The 13,805-nt window shown below is 38.9% G+C and overlaps 1 protein-coding gene across 6 annotated transcripts in view; it reads left to right on the plus strand.

Moving 5' to 3' along the window:
- The window catches only part of HIBCH (3-hydroxyisobutyryl-CoA hydrolase), a 65,787-nt gene extending 51,982 nt beyond the window's left edge, over window positions 1-13,805 (plus strand). For 5 of the 6 annotated variants that reach the window (XM_028510115.2, XM_036023174.1, XM_036023172.1 and 2 more), the window contains 3 exons: window positions 6,132-6,251; window positions 10,131-10,164; window positions 13,189-13,805. In XM_028510115.2, coding sequence (XP_028365916.2) covers window positions 6,132-6,251; window positions 10,131-10,164; window positions 13,189-13,304 — 270 coding nt within the window. In that variant the 3' untranslated portion in view covers window positions 13,305-13,805. The remainder of the gene's footprint in view (window positions 1-6,131; window positions 6,252-10,130; window positions 10,165-13,188) is intronic. The other variant, XM_036023173.1, reaches the window with a different exon arrangement.

The raw sequence follows: 13,805 nt of genomic DNA on the forward strand, positions 1-13,805 counted from the left end.
AACTGGTGACCCTTTGTTTTGCGGGCTGGCACTCACTGAGCTACACCAGCCAGGGCCATGTTATATAATTAAAAAAATTTTTTTTTTTTTTTTTAGTTATTGATTTTTAAAGAGACCAAGGGAAGCGGTGGGGGAGAGAGAGAGAGAGAGAGACATCATTTTGTTCCATTTTTTTTTTTAATGCATTCATTTGTTGATTCTGGTATTTGTCCTGACAGGATATTGAGCCCACAACCTTGGTGTGTTGGGGCAATGTATGTAATTATTTTGAGTAACTGTTGGATTTTATTATAGGTGTTTTTCCTGCCTGTATTGAGATGATCATATGATTTTTTTCTTTTACCTTCATTAATGGGGTAATTACAATAATTAACTTTTTGATGATCAAAAGCTGTTAATTAAGTCTAAATTAACTTATTTTTCTTTCATGGGTAGTTTCTGTATCCTAAGAAATCTTTACCTGTTCCCAACTTCAAAAATATCCTCCTATGCTTTCTTCTAAAAGCTCTTAGTTTTCACTTTTTTGCTTCGGTATAGCTAGGTCCATCTCAAATTAATTTTTTAATAAAAACCCTGGGGTCCAGGTTAATTTTTTCACATAGTGTTATAAAATTGTTCTAGCACAATTTGTTGAAAAGAATTTCAATGCAAGATGTTGGATTGCATTGGTGCCTTTTGTCAAAGATCAAGTGCTCATATAGACAGGGATCTATTTCAGGGACAATGACTACTTTTTAAATATTGAACTAATTTTGCATTTCCCTGAAATAAGCCCCATTTGATCATGATGTATTAATTCTTTTTATATGAAGCTGGATTTGACTTACTAATACTTGTTTAGGATTTTTGCATTATATATGAGAGCTATTGATCTATAATTTTTCTTGTAATTTCCATGTCAGATTTTGATAATTAGGTTATTCCAGACTCATAAAATAAGTTGGGGAATATTCCCCTTTTCTCTAATTTTTGGAAGAGTTTCTGTTAATTTTTTTAATCAGTGAAGCCATCTGGACCTGGAGTTTTCTTTGTGAGAGGGTTTGTACTTGTGGATTAAAAAAATAGATATAAGACTATTTAGATGTATTTGCTTCTTGGGTCAGATTTGATACTATCTTTCAAAGCATATGACACTTTCATTTAAATTGTCAAATTTATTGGAAAGTTATTCATGGTATTTTTTAATGTTTGTACTACCTATAGTTCCTCCTTTTTAACTGGTGCTACTAATTCCTCTTTTATTTTCCCTGACCTACCATCCCCATGTATTTTATTTTTTTTCCCTTTATAGTTCCAGGTTCTTTACTGGTCAGAATTCTTGTTGCAGAAAACAGTCCACTCCAGGTACTCTAAGAAGAAAGAGCTTTATTATGGGGATAGATAGTCCACAAAACCTTTGGGATACCTACACAGAAAATGTTTATTCAATTTCATCTACTAGAAAGGTAGAACTGACACTGAGGGAACTGTCCAGTTGTGGAGAAGGTGTGCAGAAGGTTGGGGTCAGCCAAAATGGTAGATTTAATAATAAACTCTTCACATTAACCAACTGTAATGTAAAGCAGGAGTTTGTTATTTGGGGGTTTTGATACCCGTTCATTTAACTGTTATGTTTTTATGGACTTAAAAGTGATCAGATACACTATTTTAGATTTTTCCTTTAGAAAATAAATCCAGTGGTATAAGGTATTTCTACCTATAGCATCCCTCAGTTTATCTTTATTTTCTAACCACCATTTGCTCTTGTAGAAAGCATTGTTTCTAATAAAAACAATTTCTATACTCTTACAAGTAATTTGTTTTGACCTGTTTTGCACTGATTTCTCTTGTGCCTTGCAAACGTTAAAGTATCTGCAACTCAAATTAAGCAATTTTTGCCGTATGATGTGAACAAATAATTTATCCTTTCCCTCTTGCCTTCTATAATGTGGAAACTACATTGTGTACTTTTTAAGTGGCTGCTGTGTGGCTTGCTTAAACTTTTTGCTCAATGGCATTTTTACTAGTTCAGAGAAAGTTTTTAGAAATAGTGTTTGGTTTTTTAATGGAAGGATTAGAAAGTTCTCTCATAGCATGTTAGCAGATCTGAAATATACTGTGGCCTTCAGAGGAGAGCAAATTTACACCCACTTATATTTACCCTATACCTTTATGTATTCTTTTATATTAGGTGAAGAACAAGCTGATTTGTTTTCTCTAATTAGTTTCCTGTGCTCATTTCCTGTTCATTGTCTCCACCCCCTCTTTAAGTCAGCATCAGCTCTATTTTTAAATGCATTTAAAAAAGTAAAATGATACAAGTATACATGAATTCCTAACTGCTAGTTCCTTTTGGGGGTGATTAAGTATGGCAGAGCCTAGACTTTCAGAGGGTTATAAATGACATCTTTCTTTATAAAGAAAAAAAATTCACTAAGACTACAGTGAATTGGAGAAAGAGCTGGGGCTTATTGTCTATATAGCCCTTTGTCAACCCTGTGGCTCTACTTGGTAGAATTCTTCTAATAGTATCAATAGGCTTGTTGAATATAATTCTTCTACTTGTATCAGCAGTCTTGTTGGATATTGTTTTTCTCTTGATAATGCAAGTCAGACTGTATATTATTGGGTGTTGTGGTAGATTCCTGAGGTGAGAGGCAGAGGCAGTATCCTGAGTTTGCCTTTTGTTGAAAATGCTCTTTGAGCACAAGGACCATGTCCTGTTTATTATTGTCTTCCCTGAGGTGTCTAATGCATAATAGACGTGTAATATTGTTGAATTAAGATGAGAATGTGAATCATTTGATAAAAGATAAAGGAAAAAGAAGGTTCTTTGACCTACAGGGGACAACTAAAATTTAAAGTGTCAGATAAATTGGTTAGCACACTGACCAGTATTCTACCAAGAAGTAGCACTGTGTCACTAGAGTGTTTGGGTGCGGGATTATATCCACATACATTTCTAGCATAGCTGAAGACTGAAGTCCTAATCATTTATCAACACTTTAAGAACAGTCTCGGTGCTCCCTTGTTAATGAACAAGCTATATTAGATGAGCAACTTTCACTCTCTTCCATCATCCCCTTTGATTCCTCTAGCCTGTGTCGCATCTCACTACCTTGTATGGACATGTCCCCGCTGTGCTCTCATTCCGTGTTTTCCTGCCTCCTCCGGGAACTGACTGTGTCAGTATCTCTGACTTGGAGTGTCTTCAATTCTACGTTCTTGAGTTAGTGGCACATTAGCATTATTTTCAAACCTTTCACCCAACGAAAAGCCTTTCCTTGACTCTTTTTTTCTTGGGCTACCATCTTTTGTTTTCCTCTTGCCATCAAAATTAAGTTTTTATTCACTTTTTCTCTTTTCCACCTGACACAATTTACTATTTTTATCTTTGTTGTGTTTTCCTTTTCTTCGGCCTTTGACATTCTCGACTACTTTCATAGCCTCTGTAGCAGAAGGAGGTAGGTTTTGGAGTAGGCGGGCTCAGGTTTGGATTCCTGCTCTGTGTGACCTTGGACAATTCATGTCTGAGTCTGGTTTCCTCATTTGTAAAAGACACCTACGTGCCTTATCTCTAAGTACTTGCCTTAGAGACAAGGAAATGTGCTCGATAAGTGTTCCATCCTATCATCCTTGTTTTGTGTGGTGTCTGACGCAGTGCACTATCCTGTACTGCCGTACCGTTTATGAAGTGGGCCGTATTACCATCCCCATTTTACAAGCAAGGAAACGAAGATCTCGTAGGAAGTGGTGCTGCTGGGACTGCACCCCAGCGCCATCTGACTCTGCGTCTAAACCTGCGTCTCTGTGCTCAGTTGCCAATGTACATAGAGCTGTTGGAAACTGCAGTTTCTTTGGGTTGTCATTACACCTGTTTCTCCTTGTACAGGGTGGGGCAAATGCAGGTTCACAGTTGTATGTGAAACAGTTTATTCTTTTATAATTTTTATTGTATTATTTTCCATACAAACAACTGTAAACTGACTTTTGCCCCACCCTGTATGTCTGTCTGATGAAAATATATTTAATTAATATAATTGACCCTTGAACAAGACAGGTTGGAACTGCATGGGTCCATTTATACACAAGCATTTTTCAATAAATACAGTAAATGTATTTTCCTTATGATTTTCTTAAAGACACTCTTATCTCTAGCTAACTTTATTGTAAGAATATGGTATATAATACATACAAAAATATGTGTTCACTGCCTGTTTATCAGGAATGCTTCTGGTCCACAGTAGGCTCTTAGCACTGCTGGCCCTCTGCATCAGCACATTCCCAAGTGCAGATCAGAAACACTGACTTCAGTCCACAGTTAGTTGAACCTGTGGGTGCAAAACCTGCTGATACGAAGAGCCAACTGTAGCTATGTTTTGGGGGAGTCAAAACTTATATGCAGATTTTCGACTGCATGGTGGGGTGGGAGCCCTAACCCCACTGTTGTTCAAGCGTCAACTTATTTCACAAAATGTCTGAGCCAGTGGACCTTTTTGGTTGAAATTTTCTTCCCATTTTTACCTAGTATGTGTGTGTGATACAAAGCAAACAACTGGGGCCCTTAACTGGCTTTTTAAAAGGAAATTAATTGGCAGCCAACTGAAGAAGGGTAGCAAGAGATGGAGTTTTATGTTTTGGTATTGTAAGACAGTAAAGTGCCAAACCCAGAAACGAGACACCAGCAGTAACTGCACCTGTGACACTCAGGCACGACTGTGGGCTCACACAGCGCAGCACTGTTGGAAGGGAACTTGCAGCAGCATGGATGTTGCAGGTGGTTTGGCAGGATAGAAGGTGGCTCTGTCACTCCTTGAAGTACCCCTTTTAGCACTGTGAGGTACCTACAGGATTTCATCTGTGATAATAATGGACATTATTCTGGCTAGAGAAACTTAGTGGTTTTGTTAGCAAAATGGACCCATTGTCCTCGTTGCCTGTGGAAAGGAGGGGCCTCCTAGCACAGTATCCAGACATACTGTGCCGTCATCCTCTTGGCTTGCAACCGAAAAGGCAAGACCATGGAGTAGGATTGCTATTCGGGGCATTATATGAGGTTTCCACATAGCACCAAGGGCAGAAGAATGAGTTTCTGAGAAGATGAACCTGATACAAAAAGCCTTAGTCATTTCTCCCTTCTTTTCAGCTGCATGTGGTTGTAGATAGGAAGGATACTCTTCTTCCCTGAAATTTCTCTGTGCAGTAATCATCTAGTTAAGCTGTGACAACTAAGATGCTCTCCTATCCACTCAGTCTGTTCTCTGAATCTGTGTGCCAGACTTGAGGATGCTCCAAAGAATGTGGAGTCTTGACTTGGGGAATTCTTTGAATTCAAAAGTGAAATTGATATTTCTGGGACAGTCACTCAGCAATACACCTGCAAACTGTATATTCCAATGACAAAGGAAAGGGCAGACATCAGATTTAAACAGCATGGGATGGGCCTCTGGCAGCAGCCGTTGTAGCCCCAGCCGAGCACGTGCATTGGAGCGCTGGTACCAGCATCTATAAATTCAGATGGCAGTGAGATGGCATTGTAGCTAAGGAGTTAAGCCTATAATCCTCATTTTATTAAATGTTTAAATACTAGAGAAGAGTACCTCATGATACCACGAATAGTTTTCTCTCTTTACTTTTAAGATAAGAGGATTTATTTATAGTTGAAGATGAAGTTTAGACACTTCTAAAGAAGTTTAGACACAAAATGGGAAGGAAGAGCTACTGTATTTCTACTCCTTCACCTTCTTTATATTGTAAAGTGAAATGTCCTCTGATGTATCAGTGGTTTCTAAGATGTGCATTATTACATTTGTTTAAGCATAATCTCTGCTTACCCAGTTGGGATCATAATTTATATCAGGTAAGCTACAAAATGTAGATTTATCTTTTTACTTAGGTTATAGGTATAAAATTTACTCCACTGGTGGTATGATCTGTTTTTTTATCATAATGGACTAGAAATCTTTTGTTTGGTGCTTTGGCAGGATTAGTGTAAGGTGTAATCTCACTTTTATAGAAGTTTGCCATATGAAACTGCTATTAAGGAGCAAAGTTAAATATGATTTATATCAAAAACCAATAAACTCAGCTGGTTTATTGTAGACAATAAAGGAACTATTGGTCTAAAACTAGTAAACATTTTTTCTTAATAGGTAATTAATAAAATGTCTCCAACATCTCTAAAGATCGCATTAAGGCAACTCATAGAGGGGTCTTCAAAGACCTTGCAAGAAGTATTAACTATGGAATATCGGCTGAGTCAAGCTTGTATGGTAAGACTTTTTAAAAAACGTATTATCATTTTACAGTTATGAACATAATATATGGTCATTGTAGAACATGTAAAATACAGAAAACTAAAAATAAGAAAACTGAAATTACCTATAAATGTACTCTGTGAAACACAATGGGACAGTTGCCTTAAGGTGTGTGGAGGTGTTGCTCTCAGGTTGTTACCAAGCCTTTATGAAACAGCAGTTACATTAGTATGTAAGTGTAAGGCCTCTAACCTTGTAAGGAATTCAAAATGGGAATTAACCATTTTTCAGGCATGGTCTCTGACCTTGGGCAAAAGGCATAAACTTTCTAAATCTGAATTCCAGCATTGGTGAAATGAGGAATGCTTGTATGTACGCATAATGACAAATGGACGTTATTACTTTGATACATGTTTTAATTGATTAGCATTGAAAGCCTCATTGTAAGAACACTTAAAATAGGTAGTAATCACATGGAATATTATTGGTTTCTGAAACATTTAGAGTCATAGTGATTTCTTTTTGCAGATGATAAATTCTTTAAAAGCAGAGTCATCCTTTTTGTGTTATGTATAGAAGGCCTTTAGATTATTATATGGTCTAAAGAAAATATTTTCTTTAATAACTAGAAAAAAGACATCCCTAATGGACTTCCAATGTGCTGAAATAGGTATTAAGATATTCAAAGTAGCTCCTCTAACCCTAATATCTATTAGTCATGTTGTAAAGTCACTCCTGGCAGTTGAGGTCTATTGTTATTATGAGTAAGTACTGTACTAGGTACTTGTACATGCATTCTCTCTACTAAATCTTACACTATCTCTAGAAGGATAGGTACTCTACTGTCTCCATTTTACAGACGAGGAAACGGTGGCATAGGGGAGTACCCTGCCAAAGGTGGTAGAGAGACATGGAGTACGAAACCAGGTGGTTTTACTCCAGGGTCTGCATTCTTGACCACTGTCTGGTGTACCTCCCACAGTGCCTGTTTTCCACCGTACACTAAGTGCACTGCCTAGATCAATTGACTCCCTCCTTCCTTCATTCTCTCAGCAAGTGTGTTAGCTGTGTGCTAGGGACGGTGCTAAGTGTTACATTGTTGAAAGAATGACACTGCCCTTGTTCTTAAGGAATTTATAGTCTCCTGAGACTATAAAGAACAAGTAAACAAGGTAAGTAATATAATTACAAATTGTGGTAAGTGCTCTTAAAGAAATATAATGGGTTGATGATACAAGGGAATGATGCGGAGACAGGAGGGAGTGAGGAGACAAAGGTTAGCCCGCTTTAGATGGGTAGGTCGGGGAGGACATCTCTGAGGCGTTAGCTCATCTGTGACCTGAAGGGTGAGAAATGAGTATGTTGGGAAGCCTCTTGGGTTTCAGCAGGTGGTGATTTGTTTCCATTTGTTTTAAGGTAATTATGCTGCTAAATGGAGATGGCGTTGCAGGGGCTCAAGAGTGGATGTAGAGGCCAGATAGTTTATTGCAATAATCCAGGTGCAAAATAGCAGTGGCGCAGACTTGGCTAGTGGCAACAGAGAAATAAATGGATTTGAGGCAAATGTAGGAGATAGGATTGATAGGCCTTGATGATGGATGCGAGGGAGAGAATGCATTTAGGAGTTGGAGCTTAGAGGTCTGAGAGTGGCTTAGAGGTTTAAATCTGGAAGACAAGAGCACAAAATTTAAAAAACCTGTAGAGATTTATTTATTTACTTAACAAATTAGAGTACTTACCATATGCTAGGCACGGTTTGAGGCACCAAGAATACATAGGTAAACAAAACAGACAAAATCCCAACCCTCACGGAACTTACTTTGTTGGGGGAGATAGATTATAAACAGAGAAGCTTGTAAAATACACTGATTATAAATACTAAGGAGAAAAACGTAGGGTGGAAAGGGGATATGGGTTATTGGGGTAGAGGAGGGGTTTGAAACTGTAGATGTGTTGACCAGAGAGGACCTTGCTGAGATGTTGCATAAAAACCTGAAAGAAGTGAGGGAGCGAGCTGTGCAAGTGTCTGGAGGAAGAGCTTCCAGGCCGAGGGCCCTGGAGGTAAGAGCTCAGATGCAGGGGTAGGCCTGCCTGTTTTAGAGGCCCTGAGGAGGCGCTGTGGATGGGTGGGCTGGGGGTGGTTGATGAGTGAGAGGGTGGGGAGGTCAGAGATAATAGGGTGGGGCTGCCTAGAGCATGTATGGCCTTGATGGTCTTTATGAGACTTTGGCTTTTGTTCTGAGTAGAGGGGGAAGCCACTGGATGTTCTGAGTAGAGGAATGACATGACCTTATGTTTTAACAGAATTGACCATTCAGCTGCTGATGTGTTGAGTATAGAATGGATAAGGTCATAGAGAAGGAAAACAAGAGAGGACTGATCCGAGCCCCAGGGAGCTCCAGCATTTTGAAGTGGGCTGGAGGGGAAAGAGCAGTGATGAGGAGGGGCAGAGGTGGGAGAACCAGGAGTGAGGTGTCACGAAAGCAACACAGTAGTGTCTCAAGGAGGAGAGAATCCTGCCGAAGCATCGAGTAGATGAGGATACAGGCATCCCATCTCCTGAAATTATGGGTGATTTGGACAAGCCGTTTCAGCAGAGTGCTGGGGCAGAGGTGGTAGTGTGGTAACTTGGAGAAGAAAGGAGTAAATGGGAGGGGAAGCAGAAACAGGGTAGAAGCTGGGACTGTGGAATCAAGTGAGGCTGCTTTATCTTGTATGGTGGAAGATATAGATCATATTTATAAATGACTGATAGTGATCCAATAGAGAATGCATATTATGTTGATGAACTGATAAATATAATAGTTAATATTTACTGAACATTTACTATGTATCAGGCACTGTGCTGGGATCCAGATAATCCTATGATGGATGTGTTGATATTGCCATTTCAGGAAGTTGGGAGTTAGGGAATTTACTATGCCAAGATCACATAGTTACTATGTAGTGGAACCAGGAGGTGAGCCCTGACATGCACTCGGCCACTAAGTTACACTGCCTACATTAATGAGGCCAGGAAAAGAAAAAGAGATGGTAACCTTCTCAAGCAAAGCCCTTGAGGAGGTAAGAGGGAGTGGGAATGTGAATGCAGGGGAGGGTTGGCCTTTGAAAGAGGATGGTCCCTTCTTCCAGCGTCAGGAAAGGGACATCATGGTGCAGGCGGCTGCAGTTGGGCTACAGGCATTTTGGTGGTAGGAAGAAGGGAATTACACGTGTTAGGGCTTCTTTTCTTTTCTTTCTTTCTTTCTTTCTTTTTTTTAAGGAAGTAGAAGGTTAACTCATTAGCTAAGAATGTAGTGAGCGTAGAGTTTGTTGGGGGTAGAGGTTGAGGAAACAGAAGATAGTTTAAATCATTATCTTGGGGAATGGGGAAGAGAACATGGACCATTGAGCAGTTTTCCATGCTTGAGATTTATGCTCATTAATTTTAAATGAAACAAGTCACAGTTGTACGATTTTACTGCTGTGAGATTTAGCTGCTGGAGTGCAGGCACAGTCGAATGGTAGGGTTCAGCTGATGTTGGAATTTTGCCAGGACAGAATAAAAGGAAGAAAAAGGCGTGGGGGAGATGAGGACACTTTCAAGGAAAAGTGACCACATTAATGGACTGGGGGGACAGGGCTGGATGAAGAGCGAAGTGAAGCCAGAACGAATGGCGAGAAAGTGGTAGGACCAGTGGAGCCCAGAGTCAGATGAGGGATTTGCAGCAGTGGACACACTTGAGCAGGTAGAGATGGGGTGGTGACTAGCGCGGGCTGGCAGAGTTGGTCCAGTCTCTGCTGTCGTGGTTCAGGTTGTGGCCATGGGAGTGGGAGGCTGACGTGGGGGCAGACAGAGATCACCAGGAAAGAGGATACTTAGAAACTCTCCATTTAATCTCGATTTTCTTTCAGAGAGGACATGACTTTCATGAAGGCGTTAGGGCAGGTAAGTGACAGTTGTTCCCCTCCTGGCTGTTATGGAAATGGAATTTATGGGTACACACCGTTAATCAAAGATGATAGTTGTTTTATTAGCGAAAATTAGACGTGTGTGAAGGTTGTGAAGTATTTAAAAATATTACCAACTGGCATATAAGGGGAGATAAATCTTTGCATCCAATATTGTTTAAAAAGTTCACACAACCTGGTCACAGCTCCCTAATTTCTGTGTAAGAGGCAGTCCTGCTTCTAATGGTCACATGCAGACGCAATATGAGCTCATAAACTCATTTGGCTGCTGAGGCCTTTGAAAGGTGCATTTATGCCCTTGCAGAAAGCCCTCAGGTCCTCCATCCTCCCTCTCCCTTTTGTGCAGACCCGGCAGAGCCCAGCGGTGGCCAGCCTCCCATCCCCCTCCTCGCCTGTACCTGAGCAATTAGACACTGATGTGGAGAAAAACCATACGACATCATTAGTAAAACTCGCTAATGTTTTATTAGTTTCTTTTTATCATCTTCAGAGTCAGCATATTTAGAAAAAGCAAGTGAAGTGGTTGATATTTTTTGTTCTTAGCAAATGTGCAATAATTTTTTATGTATATGCCCATATCCCTAAAAATAATAGCTATTATTTCTGTTGTATGTTTTATGCATGTACTTTGCATATCTAATTTTCTTATATATTTTCTATTGATCACTTTAATATAGTAAAGACTCTGGATATACTTTATCTGAATAAAAGGTTATGTTCTCTGAGATAGAAGCTTCAATATACACTGATCACTATTTGTGGAATTTTCTTAATCGATGGCATGATACAATATCAGAAATAAGCAGTAGGTTCAAACCCTTTCAGAGGACACATGGAACTGAGTCAGAGGAGATAACTATATGTTTTACAGAAACCAAGTGAAGTATGCATTTTCCCCACTAATTACCAGCAAATTCTTACTGCATGTGGATCAGCCTAGATTTCTGATTTTAGGAGGATCTGTGTGAGTTGTGTTGATCAAGTATTCAGTATATGTTATAGCAATCCTTCTCAAACTTAGTTTTAGGTATACTGTTGATGATTTTAAAGAACAATAGTTAAAACCGAAGAGCATCAAAGTTCTGATATACAATGCATGTTCTTATCAAGCTTTTTAATATAGGGAAAGTATATTACCTCATTTTTCAGCATAACCTTTTCATTCAGAAGGCAGTACTTATTCTGGGTAAAACTGGTGTTTTGCATAACCAAATGTTTGCTTCAATTTGTTAATTATAAAATAATGTTAGCCAATTAAATAAACTAGCAAATTAGATGAGTAGTTGTCAGAAAGTTTTATTCTTAACATCTTGAACAAACTTCTTGGTTGTAGAAGAAAATAAAAAGATTATCTCAGAGCTAGAGAGCTACCAACTGGAATTTGAGTGGGTGTCTGATGAGACCTGAAAAACCTGAGCTGCCCATAGGGCAAGAGCTTGTGATATCTGTGCTAGGCAGGATTTTGTTTGAAATAAAATAACACTTAGATTTTATTATTCCCTGTCCTTCTGCCTTTCATTGGACTGTCAGAGAGGTAGATAGCACTGGCTAAAGGGCTTAAAAGGGATCCTTGTAGAAAAAACGTTCCAGGATTTTTACTTGCACGGTTCAGAGAAGGTAAAACTTTCAAGTTGGCAGGGATTGTAACGTCAGTGTTCAATCTGATGGTACTGGAATCCTGAAGCTGGGCAGCCAAACCTGGAAAATCTCCTGTGTCCATATTTAATTATGCTCGAAGCTCCCTTCCCTCTACTTCTTGAGACGGCCTGCTCCCTTGGTGCCCAGATTGCTTCTTTAGCTATTTAGCCTTTTAATGCTAAATGTAGTTTTTTAGGTTCACTGTAGAGTTTGTATGTTTAAATAATTTGCATTCTTCACAAGAACTAAGCACATTTTAAACATTAAAATACCGTACCACAGCCATACTAAATAGAGCCCCCTTCCCTTAAAAAAAAAGTTTTTTTGAGGTAACTGTAGATTCACATGCAGTTGTAAGAGCAGCAATTTTCAACTGGTGTGCTACAGGAAGTTATAAAACATACAATACCTGACCTCTTTTCCCTTAGATTGTCAAATATAAAAATGACAACAGCCAACTTGATCTGTCCAGTGTTAATGAAGCAAAATTATGTTTTTTACTGACACAAAAAGTAATACTTTTGGTGTGCTGTAGAGTTTTAGTAATCAGTTTATGTGTGCCATGAGATTAAGGGTTGAAAATGGCTGTTAAAGAGAGATCCCGCACACCCTCTATCCAGTTTCCCACCTGGTAGCGTTTATATAGCTACAGTATACTGTCACAGCCAGGAAACTGACATTCCTCTCCCTTTTTAAAGGAGAGTATACAGATTGTCTCATACTTAATTTAATCCTGTGGGGCTACTATATGGCTGCACTAAATGATGACTACATTGAAACAGGAGAAGAAGGGTTTCTCATGATAACCTTGAAGATGGTCTGGTATTTTAATTCAGAGCTCTGTGAACTAGGGGACTCAGCAAAATGGCAGTGTCCACATTTAACTATGCCAAAGCCCCGCTTTCCTCTACTTCAAGTAATTTTCCTCTCAGCTCATTGTGGAGGAGGTTAGAAGGCAGATCTGTACCCTCCACCTTTTCCTGCCTTCCCTTTAAACCACACCAACTCTGGTTTTAGCTGTTTTATGAGGGGGGGATTTCATTTACTATTTTGTTTGAAGGAGAAAAGAGTTCTAGGCTTTAAACCACTGGACTCGTTCAGTAGGCTGTATTCAATCTAGAGGCATCAATCAGGCTGAGCAGGTTAGAAAATAACCACATGCTCATCATCACTACATTGCTATCCCTTCAAAATCTGTGGGGGCTTAATTTATATGAAAAATAGAACACATAAAAACGCACACTTTTCAGAAAAGTGCTATAGAAAAATATGCCTGGTACAAGGGAGCTTGTCAGTTCAGTAATTAAAATCTGGCAATACCAGAAAGAAATAAACTAACATTTTTTATGTCTTCATTTGACAGTTTTAATAGATAAAGACCAGAGTCCAAAGTGGAAACCAGCCACTCTAAAAGAAGTTACTGATGAAGATTTAAATAATTTCTTCAAATCTCTGGGAAGCAATGATTTGAAATTTTGAAGTGACTGGACTTGGAAGGTATTTTGGAGCAGGGGTTAGCAAACTATGGCACATAGCCCAAATCTGGCCTGCTGCCTGTTGTTTATATATTCCACAAGCTGGGAATGGTTTCTGCATTTTTAAATGGTTGGGGAAAGAAATCAAAGGCTAATATTTAATGACCTGTGAAAATTGCATGAGATTCCAATACTAGTATTCCTAAATAAAGCTTTATTGGAACATAGCTGTATGCATCCATTTACATATTATTTATGGCTGCTTTGAGCAATTACAGCAGAGACTGTAAGACCTGCAAAGCCTGAAATATTTACTGTCTGGTCCTTTTCAGAAAAAAATTGCCAACCCCTGATTTAGAAGATGGGAAATTTGAAGGTCTCTAGAGATTCTTGAGTTAGTGGATCTAATTCAAATGGGAGCTTCAAGTTTTGGCTTTGGGTAGTGGTTAATATGTTGATTAAGTAAATCTGTGTATAGATTATAAAAAATAAAAACAGGAATGTT

The sequence above is a fragment of the Phyllostomus discolor genome, chromosome 4 (assembly GCF_004126475.2).
Source record: "Phyllostomus discolor isolate MPI-MPIP mPhyDis1 chromosome 4, mPhyDis1.pri.v3, whole genome shotgun sequence".
Taxonomy (NCBI): Eukaryota; Metazoa; Chordata; class Mammalia; order Chiroptera; family Phyllostomidae; genus Phyllostomus; species Phyllostomus discolor.